Source organism: Tauraco erythrolophus, chromosome 5 (assembly GCF_009769465.1).
Source record: "Tauraco erythrolophus isolate bTauEry1 chromosome 5, bTauEry1.pri, whole genome shotgun sequence".
In the NCBI taxonomy this organism is placed as follows: domain Eukaryota; kingdom Metazoa; phylum Chordata; class Aves; order Musophagiformes; family Musophagidae; genus Tauraco; species Tauraco erythrolophus.
Genome location: NC_141469.1, coordinates 58,733,609 through 58,761,201, shown reverse-complemented (window position 1 = coordinate 58,761,201; position 27,593 = coordinate 58,733,609). Strand labels below are relative to the sequence as shown.

Here is a 27,593-nt window from a genome sequence, read left to right as displayed (position 1 = left end):
TATTTTCACCAGGAGTAGTGTTGCAGAGCTCATGAAGTATGTATCTGTGTCATGAAGCCCCACTGTATTTATCAATTCATTAATCATGAAAAACAAAAACCCCAGTACTTTTCTGGCTGTGATGCTGATTTCTCGGGAAACCTGTGTGAACCACTTAACAGATAGATATGCCTCAGTTTCCCTGCATCTGCCATGAAAATATTTTCAAAGTGTCACAGGGATGTTGAGAGGCTTAGTTACTACGTAAGACTGATAGCTTGATGTGAATGTTGCAGTAATACTGAAAGTTTTTCTTTAGCTATTAACTCCTTAAAAGAGGAGTGAAAAAAGAGAATCTGGATGTGGCTTAAGAACAGCATTCAAAGCATGAGTGTTGTGATGATTATATCTTCGTCACAAATCAGTAGTGCAAGATTGAAGTTTTTGTTAGAAACTGCGTGGCAATCAGAACTGTAGATTCAGGAAATCTGACAGGTTGAAGAAAGGATCGAAGGAGCAGACCTCAGTGGTCTGTCATTCAGAACAACAACACAGAACCAAGGAAATTTAGAGGAATATAGATTTTAGCTCTATTGATTTATGGAAAATCTAATCTTGTTAGGCTCAATTCTACCTGTAGCTCTTGCACAATTAGAAGAGGAATAAATCATTCCAGATTTTTCAAGCATTTCTTATTCTGTGGAGGCTGTAGATTCCCTGCCAATTGAAGTCACCCTTGGACACTAGAAAATGTCACCTGGCAGCATCCCATGGAGAGGGACAGTGGGCTTCGAGGATGTGTGATCTTTGTGAAGTTACACTTGCTGTGCTCTTCTAGCTCCCTTCTAGCCTACGCCTTGTGGTTACAAGCTCATCCTGCAACTCTTAATTTATTTTATGTGTTACTCTGTAGTTTCAGTGTCAGTAATGTTTATACATTCTGTGGCAGAAGGGCTTTGTAGGTTCATATTCTGGGGGAATAATCTAAATCCTGAAAGGTGGCCTGAGTAGCTGGCCTATGGGCTGAGGAATACAGTTTCACTCCTCCAGCATGTTGTCTGAGTACTTATGTTATCGGTAGATCTATGCATTTATTTGAGGAATGTATAAATACCCTTTACAGAGCCTTTACTATCTCTTTTTCTGGCTGATGCCCTTACTCACACCCTCGTTTGTGCGAGAGACCAACATTACTTTATCCTCTGCTTTGTCTTTAGCTGAGGATGGTGCAAGATCTTTAGTACTTAGATTAAAACATTGATTTTCAGCTGAGATTTTAAAGGAGAAGAGAAATTAATGAAGAAGAGGGACATCAGAATAACATTTCAGCTGGTGGGAGCTGCAGAGCAGGATGGTGTTGAACTGATCATGGCAACACTGTTGAACAAGGCTAGGCAGATAGGAGAGTGAAAAAGGGAATAACAGACAAGAAGTCAGATGCTTAGGACAATTTTGATTAAGTAATTTATCTGATTAAAAATAGAATAAGGAAAAATATTTAATTTAATTTGTAATTTTTTCTGTCGTGTAATTAATCATTCATACATATATATTTTACATATGTGTGTATATATATGCATATTTTATATAGTATATACGCATCTTTTTATATTGTATATATTTTATATATATTTATATATATACATACACCTGTATATTATAAAATATAGGGCCACAGTTAACACTGTACCAGCTGATAGATATCTTGTAATCTAAATCAGATAAAATTTTAAGTAGACATGGGAAAAAAAGTCTTTACTAGTGTTAGTCTTCAACTTTTGTTTAGCTGGCTTGTTGAAATGTGGCTTGAAGCCCTTGATAGTGATGGTCATCACATGCAGTGACAGCCTTTGTGTCAGTTTTGGTAAAGACAAAGCGCATCAGTTGTATTCTTCCTGGAAGGTAATTTTTCATTAGTGTATTAGGGATTTGGTGTTGGAAACCTTACTGGCAATGAAAATTCTGTCATTATTTTAATGACAGATTCAGCATTGCTGTTGTTTCTGACAAAAGTCATGTTGACCACACAAGATAATTGGAAAGGAGAATGAGATTCTTGGAAAGGAAGTTATTCCAAAGGCTGGATTGTCTGTTTAAGTTTAGCACGTTTGTTCCTTAACATTCTCAAATTTTCTTATGTTCATGACATGAGAAATTACTCACTGTTATTTTTATAATAGTCACCTGTAAGTTATTGCAAACATCTGTTTCAACATAAATACTTTTCCTGTGTTCTCTGTACCAAGGTATTATTATTGGGTTTGTAACAATTTGCAGTTATAACCAGTTGCAAACAGGGAATTGCTTATGAAGATCAAACAACTAATTTAAAAACTACATGAAAGCATTTATACCGTGGGCGAAGTGCAGGCCCTGTATCTTCTGCTCTGCTTAAGACTTGCATTTGTATTAGTGTGTTCTACTACATTAGTTGAGGAAATAGATTGCAATTTGAATTACATATTGTTAAGTGTTACATTTTTAAGTGTCATCAGTCATTGCGAAATCGTGATAAATGAAGTGTCTTGAGGGTTTTTTTGATTTTGTGTTCATTGTGTTGTATGGCAAGGTTTGTCTTCTGTTTCTGACTTATTTACTACTGATTTTACAGAACAGATTCTTAAAACCTAACATTGATGGAGGTATCTGATTGTGGGGTTTGCTGTTTGAGTTTCATTTTTTTGGGTGTTGTATGCTTTGGTTAAGTAAAAAAAATGTTTTCTTTTGTGTTGATGGCCTGACTCTCTGATCACCTGTGACTTACTCCAAACTGTAGTTATATTGCATGGTGTGAAATTGGAAAATCTGTTCTGTGTGTGTTCTAATGGATGTGACGGTCATTAAGTATATGAGTCTTCTGACGTTGTAATCAGATGTGATTCAGTCTGTTAAATATCCATGAAGCAACATCTGCTTCACAGAGTGACCTTCTGCTAAAGAATACTTAGCATCTATTAGCAGATCATAGTGCAGATCTGCCTTATTTGAAATGCACTAAACTAGAGTAGTCTACTGCTGTTTAGCAACTAGCTTGTAATAATTTATTGCAGTTAAATAAAGCTTAAAAAACTCCATTAAATAATTATAGGGATTATATGCATTTCGAAAACCTTTGTGTTCTACTGAAATTACCCATTTAATTTCAGGGTTGGTTTGTTAAAAAAAGCGGAAATCTAAAGGCACATTAGGGGATCTGTCAGATGCTATTTTCTGTAGGTGTTAATAAAACCAGATTTAAAAAAAAAAAAAAAAGAAACAAATTAAAACCAAAAGCAATTTTACCATCTGTTGTATATTAATTAGAACTTTGTGTATCAAGGGTAAACTTGCTCTTAGAGAATGTCACTGAATGTCTGCTAATAGAATAATATGCAAATATATTAGATGATAGGATTATGTTGAATTTCTGATTCTGCTTTGGTTGTAGCAAATGCTAAGATGGTGTATAACGAACTTTAATTTTCTTTCTTCTTAGAACAACCTCCAAATAACCAAGGCCAGTCGACCCTGCAGCCTTTGCCACCTTCTCACAAGCAACATTCAGCACAGCATCACCCATCCATCACCTCACTTAACAGAAACTCACTGACAAATAGGAGGAATCAGAGTCCGGCCCCGCCGGCTGCTTTGCCCGCCGAGCTGCAAACCACACCTGAGTCAGTCCAGCTGCAGGACAGCTGGGTCCTTGGCAGTAATGCACCACTGGAAAGCAGGTAATTACTTAGGTACTACTACAGACTGTGGCACTTCTAAAGAAAACATTTAACTTGGTGAAAGATGACCAGCAGCTAATACTTCCCCTCACTCAGCAAGCAAAACTGAAAACTTCTCAGTGCTAAAAAAATCTGTCCTCTCTCTGAAATCCACAGTGGCACTCTTTTCCCTTACGATGCCTATTGCAGAGTAATTGGACTCAGAGAGTATATTAATTTTTCCAGACAAGCACCTTCCTGTTCATAATCTGTGACTTTTGACTGAAGAAATTTCTTGCTTTGCTTGCCAGATGTGTTATGTGTTAAATATATACTACCATACCAATTGAATGTCAAGCAACTTTCAGGAATGCTTTTCAACTTTCGTACTTGGTCCCTTTAAAGAAATACCCATGTGAGACTGTGTGTTTATTAGACTTGTCTAGGATTTGGTGAGACGAAAGAACTCAGTTCTGGTATAATGATAAATTCATCCTCATTCTTTTTTGTCTTTTAGAATTGATAACTGGCTCTAGGAAAGAAGCAGCTAATATAAAGGGTGACACTAGCTGCTTTAGATGCAGAATGATGTATGATGCAGAATGATACATAAAAAAAATTTATAGGACTTATTGGCCCAGAGCTGAATTTACCTACAGTGATTAATTAATACTCATGTAACACTCAATCAGCACTAATTTTTTATTAACGAAGGCCATAATATTCCAATTTAGTCATCAAACTAAGCATTTATAACTAAATTGAAACTGACAGTAATTCTTAATGTTTATGAAATCCCTTCAGTTCATTCTTTGAATTCCTTTAAATTATGTTTTGAAGCAAAGTAAAGATGGTCTAGCTGATTTTGACTAACTCAAAACATACATGATATTAAGATTCTCTATTAGGTAGTTTTGTCCCCAAAGATGTTTCAGGAAACTCTTCTGTCAGGCTGTTGGGAATGGCTGTTCCTTTTCTTGGGCCCTCCTGTATTGCTTATGAGGCATAGACACTGTGGAATAGGATTCCACTGAAGGGATTTCATCATCATACTCCGACAATTTAGTACATTAAGAAAGAGTTTTCTTACAGAACAAATAAGTTTGTAGTGGGAATAGGATGTTTGATGTTTTCCAGACAGTGGTTAATCTTCAGTAGGCGGGTAAGGTCTTTGGTGTTTGCATCTATTGCCATGTATGTTTTAATTGTGTTTATAAAGAAAAAGACATAGGACTTGAATGAGAATACTACTTCCAATCTGGAGTAAATACTTTTTGCTGAGTAAAGTCTTTTCATCTTTGAAATGTTCCTGATGAAAAGCTAGGGGTATTTGAGTGTTCAAGTTTTGAACACTTGTGAATGAGCTGAAATGTGCAAATTTCACATAAAAACTGACAGAGCCCTACTGTAGTTTCTCTAATAGTCTCACTTGGTTGGAACTCTGGAGGTGAAGAACCCATCTTATTTGTCATTGATTTTTCCCTTTTTGGTTAAGGTTCCCTACTGAGTGTGATTCTTAGGCTCGGTGTCAACTATATTAACAACTTTGTGATAGGTCTCTTCCGTCATTCTTTTCTCAGCCTAAAAGAAAGTTTATTTCATCTTTGGCAATATTTTAGCTTATGCCCATAGTCAGCTTCCCCACCCCCCCCCCCCTTTTTTCTTTTTTTTCTTTCTAACTTAGATGATGGCCATTTAGAGGTACAGAATGTGAATGTCAGCATATATACATACCTATCCTTCTACCTCTGTAGGCTCGTATTGGTGATGGGTGGCATAAAAATGACATACAACTTGCTGTCAAGTATAGCTGGATAGTGAATGGGCTGGTTTTGTGTATGTGCGTGTAGGTGAGAGGAATGTATTTGCAAAGCCTGAGGGAGGTTTTAGTCCCTATCGTTTTACAGTAGTAATGGAGGTGACTTTGAAAATATATATTTCGTAATATTGGATTCAGTTGTATATTTAATAGAATATTCTGCAGTTTGGCTCTGTGTAGAGTTAATACTTTTGTGTAAAACATTGCTGTTACTGGTTAAATGGATGAACTGTGAGGTGACAGATCAATAATGTCCAACAGAAATTCCAATTTATTGGAATTGGAAAATTTCCTGCAGATGTCCTCTGATTTCCTGCAGACCACAGGACCTTCTCATTGGACATTTAATGATATTTACTACTTGGCTCTTCCCCAGCCTACTGCTAGTTAGGTTCAGCTGTAGATCTGCTAGAGAAGCCAGCACTATAGAACAATATTAACTTCTGAAAAAATAAAGAAGCAGGACTATATTGAATAACTTTCCATTTTCACAGAATCACAGAATGTTAGGGATTGGAAGGGACCTCAAAGGATCATCTAGTCCAATCCCTCTGCCTGAGCAGGACCCATTTCTTCTTTGTATTACTAGTTGGACAGCCAAAATCATGCAAATGCATGACTAAATGTCAGGAGTCTGAATATTAGAAATGATGATTAAGTAATTAAATATTAGTAGGGTTTTTATTATCGTTGGTCTCAAATTTTTGTTCACCTACTAGTTTTAGTAATTAGTTCTTGAGCACTAGGATCATTAGTTCCATTCTGATGACTTCGAATTCTAGTAGGATCTAAATTACTGATATTTAAAAATATTTAGTAAATCACTTCTTTAAATGCTTTCTTTGTTAAATGCTTGAATGTGCAGAAATTCTCTAATGCGCAATCAGTTATGTGTGTTAGAGATGTGCAGAGGAAAAGTATGTTAGAATTCATAAATTTGTTGATAAAAGTAAAGTGGTAGCGTCTCTTAGTGCATTTCTCAGGCAATATTTCATTAATTTTAGGCCTTGAATGTCTAACATAAATTTGTCAGTAAGGAGAAATTTACGTATTCCAGTCAAGGATAAATCTCTGAGAATATTGCGTAACTTTATTCAGAATCTGTACTAACGTGTCAATGAATTGAAGAACTACTTTGCTTATTCTTACTTGATTTGCTGTATAAAATACCTCATTTTTTGAAAGATGGCTATATTTTGTATGATGGACTGTGAATTATTTAATTTTTTTTAGAAACTAAACAAGAAACTAGCATGTTTTTCATAGCCTATACTGATACTGCTTCGTCTTCTCCTACCCCTAACTTATACTTGACAATAGAGTGGACAGGAACATTACTGTATTCAGTTACTTAGCTACTGAATTTGCTGAGAAGAAAGAGGGAACTGATTGAAGAAATACTGGATGGCTGGAAAATATTTCAGCATTTTGAAGGATTTAATTAAAGTACTAGAATACCTCAGAAGTGGTACAGACAAAACAATTCCTAGAATGCGTTACTTCAAAACCGTTCTGCGAGCTTGATCCAAACTTCATTTTAGAATGTGAAGATTTCAGAAACTCCTGAAGTGTGATGAACATACCCATATGTCTTTATTGGGGTAGATTGCCAATGAAGCTAGCACCTTCAGTATTGATTAAGGTGTGGAAAGGGTGTTGATAGTTTCTAGGGAAGTCTTAAATCAATTTGCATAGAGGCTGATTGATTGTCTGCAAAAGCACAGTCTTGCTGGAGGTTAAAGTCTGCTCAGAGCAGCTATATTACACATTCCACCCACTAAAACAGTGCCTGGTTTAATCAAATTCAAAATTGTTCCATTGTGTAAGCCTCCAGGTTCTCACATGGACTTGATTAGATGTGTTACTTATATTGAGAAGGCATGCTACAAAATAAAGGCGGAAGCTGCGGATGGAGTTCAAGTCCTGTTCTTCTGAAGACCCCGTGTATCAGTGCGGGCATGCCGCACTGCTGGTCTGCCAGTTGAGGAAACAGGACTCTACTGAGATTGCTGAAAGCGTTAATGCTTTTTTAAAGATCCACATGCCATAATTAGGGGGTCAGTATGTACACACGTTAGACACATTCATGAAGTCAAACAAGCAGTATTGTTTTCAAAGGCTAGAGTTGAGTAAAAAAGTTCTGTTTTCTTTTGACATTCTCATGCAGTTGGGTATTCACCAAGCATCTGTGTTTGAATCTTAGCACACTGACCCTGTGTGCTTATAAGCTTCCTTTGGTGTGAATAGTGTCTTACTTTAGATTTTTGCTTGATCTCTCTAGCATCCTTCCTGCTCAAAAACCCCTTGCTGTCAGCATGAATACTTGGAATTTGACCGTGCCGTGTATGTCGTCCCGTCTCTTAGGCAAGCACTTATAGTCCAGAATTGTATTTGTGCAGTATTCCTTGAGTTTATCATTCCCCCTCTTCAAAGATATGCAGTCATTGAAGCAAGCATGGACCCAAATTTTTTTTTCCAAAACTAATCTTTTCCTATTTTAGATAGGACAAAAGAAATATGCAGTTCTAATAAACAAAATAATAGTGCATAGCTTTGTTTCTCCCCCTTCGTTTTCTCGCCATTGCCTGAGAGAGCCAGAGTCTGTGGTACTTCCGTTCCGTCCCCTGCTGCTGTGCAGTGTCATTTGTGGAACATGAGATCTCCACTCATTCTGGTAGCCAACCCTCTGCATATTTTCTGGCTGACTGGCTGTGCCGGATAGCCAGCAAGAGACTGTCTTTTAATAGTCTCAGTTCACTTCTATTATTTCATCTGTGGTCCAGCCTCATCAAGTAAACAACATCCCCCACTATGCACTGCTCAGTCCTTAAGCCTGTCTTGCCACGGGCAGCAGCCAGGAATTTCATTCAAGGACTTGCACATAAATGAGAGATCACCAAAGGGTAGTGACCACCTAATGGTAGCCTTGTTTGTAACACCGTGTCTTCAAGTTACAATCCAGCATGGAGTTCAGAGGACAGCATGGAAGGCAGATAAATCCGGCATTCAAAATGCAGTTGTAGTTTTGCACATCTGTGGATAAAGAAAGTTATGCAATAGAATTAGTATATGCTTTTTGTGGGATCATCCCATTCTTTAATTTGAAATTGCCACTCTAATTTCATCTTTTTGTATCTTTGTGTATAGAGAATTAGGAAATCAAGCAGTCCTTGCAAATGGTCATGACAACCTTATAGAGATGGATGTGTTTTCTCCAACATATCACGATAGCAGTTATGGGTATGTGACTCTAAGTGTTTGCATGATGCTAACCGTTGACACAGAAGACAAAATGTGATTTTTAAAAAAAAATTGATTACAGTAGTCAAAAACATCTGGGACAGACTTCCCCATCTTTATATCTGATGCTTTTAAAAATTATACTTTAAATAATCTGTCATACTGACTCATGGTAAATACAAAATGGTAAACTTTTGCCAAATCTTGTTTGCTTTCACTTAAGAAAATAAGAGTTCAGCTGAGGTTGTATTAATTCTCCATGGCTTAATTCTGCAAGCTGTTGCAAACTATTTGCATGCTTACACATTTGCCAGATCTGATCCTTACTTTGTAATGTATTTACTACTTAGCAAGTGTTTGGTTTAGAAGTATTATGACGTATTAATGTAGCATAAGGAATGAGCAATCAAGGAAGTTAAGAATTATCTATCTAATCTATATTTTTTTTACAAGCTAGTTGAAATCAGAACTGCTGATAAATATATAACTGGAAATAAAGAATTTCATATAAATGAATATTTCAATTTGTTTAAATAAAACTTCTACTAGAACCATTCCATGTCTTCTTAACTTTGTCATTAATATCTGTCTTATATTTGAACTATGTTTTGGCATTCTTATGCCAAATCAGTATACTTGGTTTCTGAGCCACACGCACACAAAAAAACCCCAACCAGACAAACAAACTCAAAACAAACAAAGCAATACCATTTCTAATGAGTTCCAACCTGTTAATCATCACAGTATGCTAAATTTTAGTAAAGAATTATTAATCATAAATTTACCTTTTGTTTTTCGTTTATACTATGGTAAAAATCAGAGTTTTATGTCCAAATTCTGGTTTTCTGGTTGTAATTCTTAACATTATAAAAGGGATAAGGTGCTATTTGATTAAATGAGATCTGCATCTGCCTGTTAATAACTAATTTATCTGTAAAATATATTGGCACTGTACATTGATCTGTTTCATGTTCCAGAAACTCTTAAACTTTCACTTAGTCACAAATTAAAATCAACAGCAGGAAGAGAATGGATGTAAAATTCAATTAGTTAATCATTATCAGCAAAATCATGGATACTGCAGATATTTACCGGAAGACCCTTATATGTTTTCTTTAAAGTAAAAATGTAAGCACACTGTATTAAAAAAGAACAAAACCAAATATTATGGTTCCCTGTAGACCAATTACTATACAATACTGATTCAGATGCATAATTGCTGAAGTAGAGTTAATAGAAGCATGCCTGGTTTGTGCTTTGTATGTTTGTAATGGGACCACCAAATGCAAGTATCTAGGCAAATGGACTACGTTATATTAAAGTCCTGTTAGTTGATACTAATTCAGGTAACAATACAATGAAATTTATCTTGTTTGTAATCCCTTCATTTTTAAAATTATGCTAGCAGGGATCATCTCCTGGTGTGAAATTTGTCCAGAGATAACAACACATCAGTTCTAAAGCGTAATAGATTTGAGACTACAACGTGCTATCAGCATGAAGATTCAGTTTATCAACCTCGCTAACATACTGTGTCACAGCTAGAATCATTATATATTTGTTTCTTTGTTTTCATGTCATGCGTGTGTTATGTTATGATATGCTATGTCTTAGTTTGTATGGCTTATGGAGAGAATATTAATCTAATGTATTTGACAATTTTATTGTTAATAATGATAATAGAAATAGACATTCCACGTAGAAATGCTAATGGTTCATATGCCTTAGACCTAAAGAATAGTTGTTTATAGCTTTGAGAGATTCGTGCATAGTGCATTGATTATCATAAGACAGCTGGAAATCTCAAAGTATTTTAATGGTATGTATTCTTGGCTTTGCTTGGTACCACTATTCTTTTCTCTTATCTGTAAACATATGTTGGTATACCTGTTGACAAATCAGCTTAGATTGCAGTAAAAAGTCTGTTTCTCTTTTACCTAACCTGATAGTCCTCTCCCCAAGTTACTTAGATGTCTAAATCAAAATAAAAACCCCATTAGATTCTCTATTAGCAAATGACCATATTTGTATTTCGTATAGATAAAGCTTCCTAGCATTTTCTGTTTCTATAGAATCTCCTCATTTTCTGAAAATTTTATGTTTTCACAGGGTTGGGGTTTGAAAATTTCCTGTTGTATTTAAGTAAGAATTCTTTGCAAGGAGGTTTGCTGGGGATTTTTATCATCTATTGGGGAAAAAGTTCAGGAGAGCTGAGTTTAAAAGAGGCCAGGTTGTCAGGAGTGCGGAGTGGAGAGAAGAAAACTGGAAATATCTGGGCATTAAGGGATAGGAGTGAGTATGCAAGTGGGTAGATGGAGTAGTCCAGAAAGAGAAACTGAGAGTGGTTGGTTAGGCAAGGTAGGACTTAGATAACATGTTAGAGGATTAGAGAGACTGTATATCCAGGATGAAAACGAAAGTTATTCATCGTCATTTACTGCTTGTGATTACTCATGAAATCCCTTTAAATAGCATGCACCTCATCACCTATAGGACTGACTCAAGATGATGAGAAAGCATGGCTGCTGGCATATGCTCTACTAGTGGCAGAAGCCGGAAATAATCAAACCAAAGATTTTGTTATCTGTGATGGCTGATAAGAAGCATTTCTATCCAGTCTCTGAAGTTTCTTCAAACTTGCTTAAAAAAATGGCAGTTAAACAACAAAACACTTTAAGGTGTTGACATTTTTTTTACTAAAGTTAAGCACATGAAATTCAGAAAGTTGAAAGCTAACCTCTTTCTATGGTTGCATGGCTGCAGTCAAGCCTGCCATTCTGATAAGTGCAGCTCGAGTTGAACCAGAAGAAATTTTAACAGATTCTGGAGATTCTTTCTGTCACCGTCAAACAGATGAGAAAACAATACCAGACATCATAGCAAAGCAAAGATCTGGATGACTCTATAGTGCCAGTATGCAGCATCTCTGATAATGTTGGTTGCACAAAGAGAAGTCCCGTTCCAAAAAGGCATCTGTGGAAATAAGCACCATTAAAGATAAAGCGTCACTTCTCGTCACAAGGTGTAGCCCTGTGCCTTGTTGAATCCCTGAATGGTGGCCTCTTAAGTCTACAAACGTTGGCACGTTGTGCATGAGAGAGTATGCAAGTGAAGTGTACAAGTTTCTACCAAGGAACAATAAGGACTGGAAAACAGGAATGACAGTTGCATCACATGTACATGCCCCGTTGCCAAGTGGTGGTGGCTGTAACTCAGAGGTTATGACAGTGCTGTCACTGCAGTGTCATGAATCTGGCTGTTTGAGTGACTGCTGTTAATGTAGTAGTGGCAGCACAGAGTTCATCGTGGGTTATCACAGACTCAGAATTGCAAGAGAACCACAGCTATGGACATCAATAAGTGAGCTAAGGTTCACAGATCCATTATGATGGAAACTTCAGCCTGCTTGCAGCTTGAGGCAGAATCAGTTCCTATCAGTCACTCGCAGAATAATATTTTCACTTCTTTAACTTCCCTCTGGTTTTGTTTCCTTTTTAAAACGTCCAGTAGCTCAGTCAGGTCTTTCAGCTGCAGACAAAATTTCAGCCTTTGTTCCAACTTCTGAATTAATCTTTGGATAAATAATGCAGCTCTGAGTTTCTCTTAAACCACGTTTGCTTTTTGAAATTGTCTCCTTGTGCCTTTTGAGACATTTAGAGAAATTGTTCTCTTTCAACTTTATGAAGACAGCAAGGGTAGTAAAAGAGATTCGGGAAGAACTTGTGCCCTACCTTTCTTCTTTGTTTTTTTTTTTTTCCTGGAAAGCTTAACTTATTCAATATTCAAGATAGGAACTAGCCAAGATTAGAATACCTCATCTCAGAGACAACTTTCTCTCTTTGTGTCTCTGTCTTGGTAGGAATATGATTCCAGAAGAGCAGAGAACAAGATAAGGAGTTGTAATATAAATTCTTACTGCTCACATGAGCATTTCCAGTCTCTCTGCAAAATTCAGACACTTTCCTCCACTCTCTTTTCCTCTGGAGAGCGAACTGGAATAGCATGAACACCGTCAGTATAAGAAAGTGCACTAAGGGGCTGTCAGGTTCACTCCAACTGCTGCCTTCTTCAGAAGTGAGTATCACCAACAATATCCAGAGACAAGTCACTTACTGTAACTTAGATGGAAATCTGTGTAAGTACTAGTCCTCTGAGAGACCCAGAAGAAGCCTCTAAGTAGAACAGAGCCACTTGATATTTTTTCAGCAATACATAAGCCTAGTTTCACTGTCCTCTGAAAGGTAGGTAGGGACAATCATGCAATGCAGAGTATGAGTAACTAAAATTGCGGCACGTTTCTTTGCTTGCCCACCCAGCACCATGAGTCATTCTTTTCATCCAGCTCTCCTGCTCACTTCTGCAAAGCGTGGCTTAGCGTTGTTTGCTTCCCTTGCTCATCCTCACAGAGTGCAGCGAAGCAGAGAGGAGCACAAAAGAGCAGGCTCAGCAGAGCCGGCTGATTATACTGGTTCTTTTGATCCTAGACACGCGTATGCATAACACAGAACTGAACTACTTCTCCGGGGCAGAAAGCTAGCAGCCCGAATCTGAATTTGGAGGAACAAATAATAGGATGTTTAAAGGTGCCCTCTGTATGCTGTAGCAATGTGTTCTTTCTTACACCACCAAGAAGGTAGATGCACTGCAGAGGAAGAGGTTTACTCTTGCACACCTAAAGAGAAGAAGTTTGGGGCTTTTGTCAATATCCAGTCCTTCAAGTCAGCGCGTCCTGGTGGCTTTCACAGTAGATTGGGATACTGTCGCGTCTGACTTGCTGCAGATTGCCATGCCTGACTTCTCCAGTCTTCCTCCAGCAGCAGCCAGCAGTGGAGCAGTAACCTGCCAGGGGCCAGATGTGGAAGAACACACAAGCAGTAAGGAAAGCACTTGCAGCCCTAGTAGTACTTTTTTTCTTTCTTGGCTTTCAAGCTTCAGTTTATAAAGAAAGCAGGTCCTCAGTGTAAACCCACCCAAATTCAAGCAAGTGTTACCATATGTAAAGTGTTTTTCTGAAACATTTGAATAAGCTGTTAGAAGAGGCTTATCTCCAATTCCCACAGATGTTTCCTCTGTTTTTGCATATGGATAATAGCTCTCTTCTCTTTCTTTCTTCCTTTCCTTCAAACTTTGATCATCATTTGATCTGATGTGATCTTGGAGCTTTTTCCGGGATTATGGTAGTATTAATATTGGCTCTGAGGAAGCGGAAATTCACTTTTATCTCTTCCTAAGCAATTTTTTGATTGCGATTCTGCACAGAAAATAAACTGAGACAAATTAGCAGCATAATGTAGTTTCTGTGCTGGCTTGGATTTATGTTAAATGCAGCCATATGGTTCTGTGGAAGTCAGTCATAAGCCTGTGCTAAGGGCAAACACCACCAGCTACAAGGTTTCATCTCAGAAGAATGTTAACAGAAGATGAAGACAGGCATAAAGTGCTCACGGAGAAACAAAAATCCAATTCCTTCTGGAGCCTACTGGGAAAGCTGATCTCATGCATCAGTGAACCAGAGTTCATATGAGACCTAGCCAGTAATTTCTGTTATCTTTTACATCTTCCCTATAGCGTTAGTCGGCAGAGATTAATCTTCTCTTTCCATCTGCTTCCTCAACTCAGTGCAAGGAATCAGATTTATTGATGTGATCTAACCATTAGTGAACCAGGCGGAGCTCTCTAATGTCAAGTGACAGGTGAAGGTCATGGTCTCACTCAGAGAACCCAGGTCGGTCCAGCATGAATAGGGTCTGTCAGCAGAGAGAGAGCACACCAGCTGGTAGATGCAGTGCAATGATTGATTGCCTTGTCAGACCACCGTTTTTTCCACAGTTAATGGTTTTCTTCTGATTCTGACAGTTAATGTATCTGGCAGGGGTTTTGTAAACAAACAAAAAGCATGATAACCCATTCCCAGGAGGGAAAAATTCAGCTGGTTTGCATTAAGGAAAGTCAGGGAGAGAGAAATACAAAGAAGGTAAATGAGAGAAGTTGGAGCAAACTAAAATAGCTGCAACTGGATATATCCTCTCTTGAAGTTACTTTCTTAAGATCAATTGATTTCTTTGTATGGAAATAGCAAATAAAATGCTAGGTCTTCACACAGAGATAGGTACACACTATCTCTGCATGTGTCTGTAATGACGTATTTGAGGTAGAGAATGAGATCTTCTAAACCTCGGAAGTCTCTTCTGTCTGACTTTCCTGTGCCCCTTTGGACCATCAGAGAAATACAAAGACAAAGCTACAGCTACCCTTATGTCTTGTCCGCTTACGTTGGCCTTGTGGCGCTGCAAACTGTTGTAGAAAGTGCCATTACACTTTTGAAAAGCAGAATTAGATTGCTACTGTCTCCAAGTAGGTGCATTTTTGAACAAAATCTGTTATTTTATTTTTAGTTCAAGTGAGAAATCATCACAGCTGTATTCATCACAAAACAGAGTAATTACAGTTTTTATTCCCAGAAATTCAATAATACCATTATATAAAACATCAAAGCCACGTCATTAGGAGTACAATTGAATTCTGAGCAGATGAGTCACGTCTCCTGAAGTGTTATTGGTCCTAAGAGGTAAATATGTCACCAAAACATAAATTCACTAAAATTTACATTTCTCTCAACCTGCATTCACTCAAAGTCGATTCAGTAGAAGGCTTAGGAGAATATGATGGATGTATTTTTAATTCTAGGTGTCTAAAGTGTAGATATTACCACTTCATGCCTTGGAGTGAATCCATGGTAGTGGATTGGGGACCTTAGCAGAATGGATAAGAACATTTTCGTGGACTTGCTTATAATTGTCTTAATTCATATCATAATGTCCACAGATTCAACATTCCTAAGAGACAAATAGCAAAAAATATTTAATAGAGTTAGATAGTGGCAGATTTGAACTGGGCTTGGGTGGAATATTAACCTGTGTTCCACAATCTAAAAATTGTTGTACTCGTTTCATAAAGTACTTAACCTGTGATTACAGAAGGCAGAATGGTGTTACCTTGGCTCGAAGAGCCAAGTAAAGTACAGTGATCTTTTGGTCCCCTGTACCAGTAATTGCTAATTTTTCCCAGGATTTTCCTCAAGTTGCAAGAACAGATGAGTCAAATATAAAAAATTAGTGGACTTGTTACTTACCTGAAAGACATTGTTAGAGACTCATGGATATGCTTAAATATTTGGGGGTATTTTTGTACCAAAGGGCAAAAAAACAAATGCAAAAAATGTTAAGAGATAGTTTTTCATTCCTCTTCCACCTTTCCTCAAGTCACTTCCTATTCTGTCATTTTCCAAATGTCAGTTTTGTTATATTCTGCACTGAAACAACAGGTATCTGAAAATAGCTTTCCTCAACTTCACAGTTGCCTTTATCTGACCCATAAAGAGCCTAGATTTTGTTTTCTTGCTTTAGGCAATTACTTTTTAATGCTTTTGTATGTTTAACCCTAAAAATAAAGTGAATCAAACAGTAATATTATAAAAATTTTGTCTTTATGTACTGTGGGGCAAACAGTACATACTCATTATACAAGAACAAGGGGAACAATCAGTTGAATTGAAATGATAGAAGAAAATACTTTTTGACACGATGGCGTGTTTAGCCTACAGAACAAAACGCCACAAGACATCAGTGAGAGTGTGGGTTTTGGACTGTTCAGGGAAAGAGTCAGCTGTTAGTGAATAAGTAGTCTGGAAGGCCCTCATCCCCTCCCTTTGTACTGGCCACTTTCAGACAGGGTAGTGTTCCTGGTGATCTGCCCTTTTGTGGTAATTGCTGTTTCTGCTTATTTGGTTACAGCTGCACACAGATTTTGCACGTGTAACTGTTCTCTATCAAATAAGATTATCCTTCTTCTCCATGGTTTTTGGAATGAACTAACTCGCTCGTTGTACCACATGTGCTTGCGGGAACCCTACCCCTTACACTGTTTTTTAGATAGAGACCTCCTTCAAAAGTCCATGTCAGAGATAGTTTCTGACATTGAATGTCTTTCATAGTGCAGTCTTATGAGTGTTATACCTGTTCTTCGTCAGTGGTCTTTCAGTAGTGGTCTGTAATGGTCTGAAGAGCCACGTGTCATTAACACCATCGTGGCACTGACCAAACCGACTGCATGTAGGATGGTATAGGAGACAGTACTGCAAGAAAACCTGTGCTGCAGTGGCACTATGACGTTTGTTACTGATCACAGTGGAAATTCTCTGTTTAGAAACATGATCAAACTAACAGATTTATTCTGCTCCAGATTCGTCAGGTGGTAGTAGTATATACAACATTATACAAGAGTCAAAGAGTAGCTCTTAATGTGAGGTAGACGCATAAGGCCTAGCGATACTGACCCTTATTCTGTGACAGCTGTCATTGTCTAAATAATAACACTGCACAAAATAACAATAGCTACCTTTAAATCTCACTGGCAAGGTGATAAAATATGATATGTTTTCTAATGTACTTAGGGAAGTTCAATAAAATTTTGCTGGGACTTATTCACAATTCCTTATTTAGTAAGTATTTTGTAAGAAAGTCCTGTGTGACTTTTAATGTGTTGTGACATACTTGCTGTGGGATTCAGCACTCTATTGCAGTGGTTGTGCTGTATGAAATATTTTAATACGGAACTAAAATGCCGCCAAGAAAGCTGTTGGAAGTGATAAGGTAGGCTCGTTCACATGTCTTCCAAGTATATGCAAAGCATTCTATAGATGATGCCTAAAACCAGTTAAATCAGAGCTACAGATCACAGTGAATCTTTTGCAAGGTGAAGCAATCTCAGCATAAGGTAAAAAAAAAAAAGTCATGTATCTAATGTAAAAGTTATATTAGGGATGTTAAAATTATGCAATAACTCTATACAAATTGAGACAAATCTGTTTTAAAGTCATGTGGAATACTCCTTTTTGCTTGGTGATAGTTTATTTGTGTAATATCTGTGCTTCTGGCAGTCTGGAGTTCAGGCCTTCCAGACATGTTTATGTAATATTGCATTCATTGATTCATAGTGTCCATTTTCTTCTAAACTGGGGTCAAAAGTTTTTGTCACAGATATTTTCGTAAAGACAGTTATTCTAAATCACATTTCTGTTGCTGGACACCTGACTATCTTATATCAGAAACATTTAAGCTTATGGTCTGAGCCTTACTGTCCTTGAATGTTTTGATAATCCATCTTCATTTCTCTGAAGGCATATTTTTCAGTTAACTCAATCTTTCTGCCCAACTTGTGGGGTTTTTTATCACTTTTTTTTCCCCTCCTGCTTTCTCATTTACTGAATTTAGTAGAAGGTGCCACAATTTTATTTTCCACAAAGGAAGTGACAGCACAGAGAAAATTGGTGTGAGTCCTACTCCTCAACTTGAGGAGGTAGAAAATCATCTGCATGTCAGCAGCTGCACACCAGCACTTGATGCTCAGAGAGTATTGAGTTAAATTAAAAGTGTGATTATTTTACTTTTATCCATATGTTTCTGTTGTCTGAGCTGACATCATTGAGGTTTTTGATGCTATATTTCTGTGTTATCTTTTACGGGTAGAAGCTTAAGTAAAATGCCTACCATTTGTGAAATAAGAGAGCTTCCCAGCTGTCTTCATCCAAAGATTAGTTCATGACATAACTTTGTATTTTAGAATCATAGAATCATAGAATGGTTAGGGCTGGAAGGGACCTTCAAAGGTCATCTAGTCCAACCCCCCTGCAAGGAACAGGGATATCTCCAACTAGATCAGGTTGCTCAGGGCCTTGTCCAACTGGTCTGTAGTTTAGATTTGTTAGATACTGAATTCTGCCCTCCTAAAATGTTAAGATTAACTGCACTTTTTAATAGAAACATATATTAAATAAGCAGACAGAAATACATATTGAATAAACATAAAAGTAGATTATTTGCTTTAAAAAGTGAATTTAATTCTTTAATAAAAACAGTTGTCTTGTAAAATATTAGCATAATTCACTGGATTTTTGTATTCTAAAGCTTAATGAAATATTTAAAGTGCTGCTTGCATGAAGATCTAGCAAGTGCTCGTTAGATGATCAATTTTGAATGGAGGATACGCTCCTGCAGAATGCTATAAGCTCCTTGTGAGATGAAACATAGCGTAATTGCCGGTAAATCTGTGCCTGGTCGAGTAGTGCAAACAGTTTAGGATTTAGAAATTAGCTACTCGAGTTCCATGGTTGGAAAAGACAAGGTAGATGGATATATAGATGATTAAAATCATTTGTGGATAGATTAGATTTCAAGAGCATAAGAATTTGGGCATTATCTGGAAGCAGCCTGGGTTTGTTGTCAGATACCATATCCTTCTGAGTGTCTCAGAGGAACGCTGTTTGGCATGGCTCAGTGAGGCAGACAAGATGTGCAAGTCTGATAGCGTTACACTTCAAATACTTATCACTCAGAGTTAATGTAGCAGCAGAGTCTCTGACAACTTTGTTAGTAACTCCACTCATTAGGAATAGAGAGCTCCAAACAAATTTTCTTAACCCAGAAGAAGATGCCAGGCCGAGTTTTCCGTCATCATTTTTCCCTCGGCATTCTCCAGCCAGCTGGTGTGACCACTCTGGCATTGTATCCATGGGATTCAAAGCAAAGGAGGAATAGCTTAAAGTGAGGAGTCATGCTGTGTGCTGCCTAGGACTATACACTGCTGAATTCACATATAAAATTTACAATTTTCTTTCATTGCCTTGATGCCTGGGGTGGACTGTCAGAGCTGTGACAGCTCACACCACCACAGATATGCGGCCGTCTCCTGAGTTTATCTATGGGATTAACTCCTCAAAGGCTTTGAGAATATGGATTACAGTCTCTAGTAGGCTGTGCTGTACCAAAGCCAACGTCTCGGCTCTCACTTTCTCAGAGAAAAAAAAAAAAAGGAAAAGATCAGAGGCTAACTGTTTTGTTGCATTATTTTGTTAAAGCTTAGAGCATATGGAGTTCCATTCAAGTGCTCATATAATGCCAGTTTCCATTTTTAGTCTGTTGAGCCTAACAGCGAGTGCAGGAGGATGTGAAAATTGCAGGTTGGTCAGGTAGCTTCTTATTTTTAACATGGAAACTGATGTTTAGGAGGAGTATTATTATGTCACTGTATGGCTTTCCTTCAGTCCCCCAAAACAGCAGACATTGCACATAGAAAAGGAAACAGCCACCTTTGTGTTTGGCATTTTCTCGAGATGTATGTAGATATTGTTTGTGAAATAAACCTGGACATAACATATACCATATGTAGCCAGAAATGAAAGAACAGTAAAGGTCAAGTGGATAAGACACTTTATCAGGACTTGATGAATCTACATTCTTCTGTGAGTCTGTAAAATCAAAGTAATGGTGTTATGAGGTGTAAAACATTTTTTACATTGGACTAGTTATTATTATTTTGGTGTTTGCTACATAGAAAGTGTCACAACTTTTAAAGAAGTATCTTCTTAGAGAGGATTTAAACCACAAGGGTTGTTTTTTTTTTGGAATCGTTGGTAATCCTCTGGGCTCAGAAGTCAAGAAAAAACTGGGATGTGCTGTTGTGCATTGGTAGATCTAGTGCGTATCCTTCTGTTGTCAGTGCCAGCAAGTTTAATACTGTTCAGAATGAAGTAACCTATGTAACATATTTCATGGATCATGTTTGTAATGCAAACAGTTTCAAGGAGAGGGCTTATGCCAAGATGTTCTAGTTCATCTGTTAACATCCTGTAGCAAAATCACCTGCAAATAACAAACCTTGTTTATCAACTGCTGGTATTTTTCTCAGGATGCAGTGGGGCAAATTAATTTCTAGTGTCTCCATGGTGCATTTCTGATAAAGCCGCTATACCTGTATAGGTTGGTCTATTACTATGCAAGGATCCAAGCATGGGTCCTGGAGGATGAAAGTCCCATCAGCTGAGAAGCAGTCCACAGTGCCACGTGGTGTAACTACAGGGCTTTCCCCTCCACAGCTAGCTCATTTGGTGCTAGGTCCTCTGACTCATACTGTATAGGTGGCATGCAGTAGGCAAACACAGTGTAAGCATGCACTTCGCTTCAGGAGGACCTGGGTATCAGTGTCTCTTATCTATTAAAAAATGCAAACGCCTCTCCTAGATCTGGTTAGCTGTTCATGTGCTTGGTAAGTTCAAAATTCTCCACAGTCTGCTTTCGTACCATTTCTAGCTATGATACATTAATGTTGCAAACCCTGATTAGGTAAGGCCAAGCCTTACACAACAGAGTTGCCAACATAACAAATTGCTAGAAAAAACCCTGGTACAAAGATCTTTGTTTGGTTGAGGTTTTTTGTTCGTAGAGTGTATACACGCATCAGGAGAAAAACTTCAGGCAGTACATGCTGTGCTTAGAGGCTCCTCCAAAATAATTATGCTTGCATGAACTAAAATTAAAGGATTCTGTTGTAGATAGGCTCAGGGAGTAATATTTCTTCTAGAAATTTTAATTAAACAAAATTAAGCTTACTGGTAACTCACAGAGTATGTCTTAACTTTGACTTTACTTTTCATTTCTGTTGTTGGCTGTGGTTCTTTTTGGGCACTTACTCAATGTATTTCTTTCGAGTACTTCTCAGGCTGTAACTAGCTGCTGTATCCATAATCAGATCTTGTTATGGTAAGATTATGTGCAAGGAGATATGAATTAGTGAACTGAGTATTTAGGATACACAAAAAATCTTTTAACTGACTAATTTTGGCAAAGTTGCCAAAACTTTGTATCTGAGAGATTGCTGTTTTCTTTGTACTTAACCCAGGAAAGCTGTGATAAGTAGTGTGGGCTATAGTCAGATTGCTCATTATTGACTTTTTAATGGAGTTCCCTGTAGTCTGTAGCAGAAGCCAACAAAAATAAACAGCAGCAGAAAGCCTGTCCCTGCTTGTTGGATAAACTCTGAGAGACCTCCTCCCTACCATACTGTATTTTGGGTAGTTCTGTTTCCTGTCTGGATACCAGTATATTACTAATGTTGGGGGGGCTTTGGTCTTTTCTTAAAGGGAAAGTGTCTTTTTTATGTGTGAGTGTCATGACAAGTATAACTTCTGTGACCCTTTGTAGATTGGATGTTGTTAGCTATTGGAAAAAATAGGCAACATGAAACAAAAGAGGTATGACTGCCTGTGCTCCAGCTTTATTTACTTTTATACTTTACCATACGCTCTTTCTTCCACAGGCATTTCCTATTCAAAACAGGAACAGGGACCACACCGCTGTTCAGTACTGCAACGCCAGGGTACACAATGGCATCCGGCTCTGTTTATTCCCCTCCTACTCGGCCACTACCTAGGAACACTCTATCCAGAAGTGCTTTTAAATTCAAGAAGTCTTCGAAGTACTGTAGCTGGAAATGTACTGCACTTTGTGCTGTAGGGGTCTCGGTGCTGCTGGCAATACTGCTGTCCTACTTTATAGGTGAGTCCCATTTTTTGTAATTGTCACCATGAATAGGGATGTCTGGATTGTATATGGACTGTGATACACTAACCTTTAACGAGCAAAGTTTTTGGTAACAGCAAAAACCACATCAATGACTTAATGAAAAGTCCCAATTGTTCAGAGGAAATAGAAAATTTGATTATTCTGCAAGCATTCTGCAGCATGATAGTGAGTGAATTAACTTCAAAGAAATATTTGAACTGCAATTAATCTACGTGGTGTCTAGTTCTTATAGAAGTATGAGTAAGATATAGATTGTAAAAATTCCATAATGGGACTATAACTTGCAGCATATCCATGGAACTCTTTTCCTCTCATTTTGCATGAAATATAACTACTACAGCATTTAGGAATGCTAACTATGACTTCATCATTACATACGCATATGTTTGTGTGTAGAGCTAAAGTAAAAGTCTAATACAGACTTTCGATCGCGAGGTAGGGAAAGTAATTGCCCAAAAGGACAGCATGCAGAGAAGATGGAGACTTCTTCCTCTCTTGTGGGTTGTTTATTTTTAATTATTCTCTCTTTTCTCTATTTGTTTGTTAAATTTAATTTCCCAATTTTTATTTTAGAGGTTTTTCTTTATTTCGTAATCTCTTTAATTATTTAATTTCATAAATGTTTGCTATGAATATTATATAATTTGAATTTTAGGCAGTTAATGGGGACAGTGCTTGCCTGTGAGAAAAATGTCATTGACTTTAATAAGGGAACAGAACAGGCTTTTTTGTGCTTGTAACTTCTTCTGTGGCTTTGTCCAGATTACTGATTTTTTCACCTCTAAGTCTATAAATGGTTTTCAAATACTTTCTTTTAACTGATTTGTTAATTAGAAGTTTAAGTTACCACAGTTATGGAAATCTAAGTTTAAGGGTCTTTTTTTTTTGGTAATGGCTACACTCAGAGTCTTAAGAAGTCAAGGAAAGAAAATAGAGAAGAGACAATCTCTCCTTTCCTTCCTCTTTTTAAAATCAGTGTAAATTAATAATAAAGCCTAGAAGGCCGTATGATCCTTAAATCTTCATTGCCTCTGTTGAAACCGGCTTGCTACATTTCAATCCGAGGCACAACGTAAGCTGTATAAAGCCTTTGAAGTAGTTCTTACTGGGCTGAAGCTCCTGTGAACAATGCAAGAAACTAGGTTGCTGAGTAGCTGGAGAAATTCCTCTCTGCACCAGCAAAGCAGAGCCCCTGAACACCCTTTCCACCTCAGGTGCCAGCCCCAAAGGGCAAAAGATGTGTGCAAATGTAGGACTTGACACTGCTATCCAGCCCCTTTCAATCACTGGATTTGTGTTTATTTGTGGCTATTTTGTGTACAGGAGCATAAAAGTGTGGTTTAGAGTTTAGCTTTGACACTACATCTTTTTTAAAGTGGGATTGAAATACTCTCATTTATAAAACACATTAATTGCGCTCAGTCTCCATAATATTACCTCATAAGTCATCAGAAGCAAGCATCTGCTACTAAATAAATACAGAAATATAAAAGAAGGGATTCAGTATGAAGTATGACTGTCGAGAATAGGGAAAAAACAGCCATACAGACAGTAAAATATCGAAGACCTGATTCTGAGCTGAACTCTACACTTCTCTAGCCCCAAAGAGCCAGATTACCTGTGGATCTGAGGGGCACAAGGAGATAGCTGTACCACGTTATTTCTCCCACAGGCACATTAAGAAATATAAGCATGTCTAATGCGCCTCTATTCCTGTATTCAGGAAAAAGAGACGAGCTTTCCAGTGAGTGAGAGCTTTCAGCTCCACACGTGATTTATTCACATACCCTGTAAAAGAAACAAATATGGCTGTACAACGTTTCATGGGCACACGCCAGCTCACGTCCTTGCTGAAATAAACAATGCACAAGGGCCTTCCTCTGCCCATAGTCAATAGGGAGCTCTTTGCCTACTGGTGATATTACACATATTTCAGCTAACTCAGCAATCTAAATGTAAAATCCAGCACTCAGGGACACTCTCTAGAGAACTTCAGATCCATAAAACCATGAATGGATTACGCTCATTCATGTATGTGGTTTTCCCATCTCTACAGATGTAATATCAGAAATACTCTCCATCTAATAGGCCATTCAAGTATAAATCGGTGGAAATCATTAATGTAAGATGGAAAAGGTCCTTCATCTTGAGTACCTGTTTCATAGCAGAAATGTGAAAGGGAAATGACTGAGTAGGAAATTGGTCATAACATGAAAAGATGAGAAGCACTGCAGTATTGTGCATCCCGTGGCATGCCTCTAACGCAGTGGTGTGGCTTGTCTGCTGAGGTTTACAGCAGCTGAGGTGGCATGTCACATTTGTAAAGCCAGTTTGAGACATGTTTTGAACTTCACAGGGAGACATTGCTACAAGCGTGAAAATGCCACAGCCCTTGTTGGGAAATATGCCAGTACACATTGATAAGGAGCACTGCAGACTGAAGAACTAATAGGACTGCTCGCCTGGTGAACAGCAGTGTAACCAGGCAGTCGCAGAAAGGCAGAGAGATGAACATGTCGTGCCCAAGCTTATTTTAGTTGCAGTGGATATGGGGTAGAGAAAGTGACTTCAGATCCCGCTGCCTCTGCTCAGGCAACATAAGGCAGAAGAGACAGTTTGCTAGACTTCATGTCTGCCTTTGCAGAACTGCTCAGTCAATTACTGCTCCGTCAATTAGCCCAGCCAGAGGAAGGAGCTGCATCGAGAGCCTGGTCTGTCTTGCACTTTTTCCGTCACTCTGACAGGAAAGACTCCTACATTTGCGAAGTCTACAAAGAGGAGGCGAGAGCAGAGGATATCAGCATGGGGAGAGACCAGAGCAAATGCTGCATTGTAAGGCCACTTATTGCAGTCTTGGGGGTCACAAGGAATTAAAAATGTTATTTCAATCTAAAGGAAAAAAAGTCTCACTTACAGCCTCCCTACATGTTCTTGATTTTCTAGCCCTCGAGGTGTCTGTCAACCATTTTGCAGTGTACAGAATGTTTAAGTTTACCCTTCTTGTCAGCGAGACCTCCTAATTTTTAGAGAAAATAGAAGTGAGTTATGGAAAATGTTGGTCCTTTGTTAGAGGCTTCACCTACTGTTAATTGGTTGAGAAACAAGGAATTACGCAACAGAAACATGCAAATGCTGAGCAAAAAGATAGTGCAGCAACATATAGAGTGAAATTTAAAAATAGCTCTAATTTAGAGTGAAGGATTCAGATAGAAGATTCTTGAAATAATAGGTTAAAAAGATGGGGAATAAGGAATACTAACTGCCACATTTTGGGATAAAGATTACACTGGAATTTCTTCAAGCTGTTCGTTTGCTCTAACTGCTGTCCATAATCCGATTTGAAACCAAGGAACAAAACAAACTATTTTTCTCCAGCATTAACATTCTAGAACCTTCTCCCCTGTTTGGAAGTCTAGAAAGAGCAGTATTAAATTTAAGCCAGGAAAAGAGTTAGAAATAGGAAGTTGCCTTAGTTTGACCTGTTTCTATATACACATGAATAGGTTTACCCAAACTTTGTACAGAGAGTCTGTGTGAGAGACAGACATAGAGTCCAGCTTTACAATGTGCAAGACAAAACAGAACTTTGTCCTTCTCCCTGTGGTTTGCTGTCTCATTCAGCATCCATCATTTGCAGTGAGTGAATGAAGGGAAAGTTTTGTAGAGTGACTTCTAGGTCAAACACGGGCATGAAACCAAAGTTTCATATGTAACCTCTGTCTTTCAGTTCTACCTTTTGGGATCTTCTCTGTCCACTTTTGGTTTTATTAAGGAGAAGAGTTTGTTGTTCTTGGGTGTGTTTTTTTTTCTAACAGAAAAATCCACTGTGTAGTTACAGAGAACTACATCAGTCAGGAGGAGTTGTTTCCAAAATGTTGTTGCATAGCACAGACTCTGACCAGCTATATTAACGGATTGATTGGTACTGTACTAATTATTTCTTCTTTAGTGTGGATTCAACAACTGGATGAAATTAATGAGAATCTAGAGACATCAGGGCCCCTCTTTCATCCCTCGGAACTGCTTAGGCAATTGATTCTCCGTTGCCAATGGCACTATCTTGACATTGTGTAAGTCAATACAATAAGTTAGTGCCATTTTCACGGTGCATGGAACCGAAGAGGCGAGCAGTTTTCCTTAGTCAGTGCTGGAATTACACAACACCAGATTCGCTCAACTAAGCTTGAAAAGTTGCACACTGAAAGATCACAGGCATCTGTCATGAGTGTTGTCTTATGTCTACTAAATAGGTTTCTATCAACATAAAACGTTCTTTGAATACACAGTGAGACCCGACCTATTCAGTCAGGCCTCTGCTGTCCTGGCTTCTTCACAACAGTCCGTCATACTTCCAAGTCTGTTGAGTATTTTACTCTCTGTGTACCTTGGCATTCATCATTTTGTTAGCCTTAGCTCTGCAGCCAGTGGTCAAGACAAGAATATACACCAGCCAGCTATTCTTTTTGATAAAGCAAATATTTAAATATCAGTAGTAACAGGAGGACATCTCTTTTTTGGGGGGGGGGGGGCGGGAAGGAAAAAAGGAAGTTTATTTATTTAAAAAAGGCACAGAACTATTTTTAGCACTACTGCTTGCTGTGAACGTTTAAGCAAATTCATTTTGGACAGAAAAGAAAGCTAATGTTTAGACTTAACAACTGAAACAACTTCTGGGAAAACACACAATATTGTAGTTTGTATTTCATTCTATGAGAAACAGTAGAAAAACTGCTGTTCTGCTATGACACAGAAATGACCACACAGTCATAACACAAATTACAAATGAAATGTGAATGGAAAACAGATACCAGACTTGAAAGTTCTGTTTGATAATTACAGATAATTCATATTTTCCACATTTGTGTAAAAATATACTCCAGAGTGATCTTATAGCAGCCTTCCAGTACTTAAAGGGGGCCTACAGGAAAGCTGAAGAGGGACTTTTTACAAGGGTGTGTAGTGATAGGACAAGGGGCAATGGATTTAAACTGAAAGAGGGCAGATTTAGATTAGATATAAGGAAGTAATTTTTCACTCAGAGGGTGGTGAGGCAGTGGAACAGATTGCCCAGAGAAGTTGTGGATACCCCATCCCTGGAAGTGTTCAAGGCCAGGTTGGATGAGGCTTTGGGCAACCTGGTGTAATGGAGGGTTTCCCTGCCCATGGCAGGGGAGTTGGAACTAGATGATCTTTAAGGTCCCTTCCAACCCTAACCATTCTATGATTCTATGAAAAATAGATACATTGTGCTTGTTCTGTGGTTATTATATTGTGCATTCATGCTTTTTTGTCCATCTGAAAATGTTACTGTTTTGTCATTGTCTCGGGATACTTAAAGTAAGCTGAAAATTTATATGCAAATCGATTTCTAATAATGGATAACTGTCTTCAGAGTTATTTCAAAAGCTTATTGAGAATAATAATAGAGCAGCTTAAGATAAAAGA

The 27,593-nt window shown here is 37.9% G+C and overlaps 1 protein-coding gene across 9 annotated transcripts in view; it reads left to right on the top strand.

Moving 5' to 3' along the window:
* Positions 1–27,593, top strand: part of TENM3 (teneurin transmembrane protein 3) — a 321,876-nt gene that overhangs the window by 178,736 nt on the left and 115,547 nt on the right. For 5 of the 9 annotated variants that reach the window (XM_086612225.1, XM_086612224.1, XM_086612223.1 and 2 more), the window contains 2 exons: positions 3,455–3,692; positions 21,883–22,121. In XM_086612225.1, the coding sequence (XP_086468351.1) occupies positions 3,455–3,692; positions 21,883–22,121 (477 nt within the window). Of the gene's footprint in view, positions 1–3,454; positions 3,693–8,637; positions 8,731–21,882; positions 22,122–27,593 lie in introns of those variants that run through there. The other 4 variants (XM_086612219.1, XM_086612218.1, XM_086612226.1 and 1 more) reach the window with 2 other exon arrangements.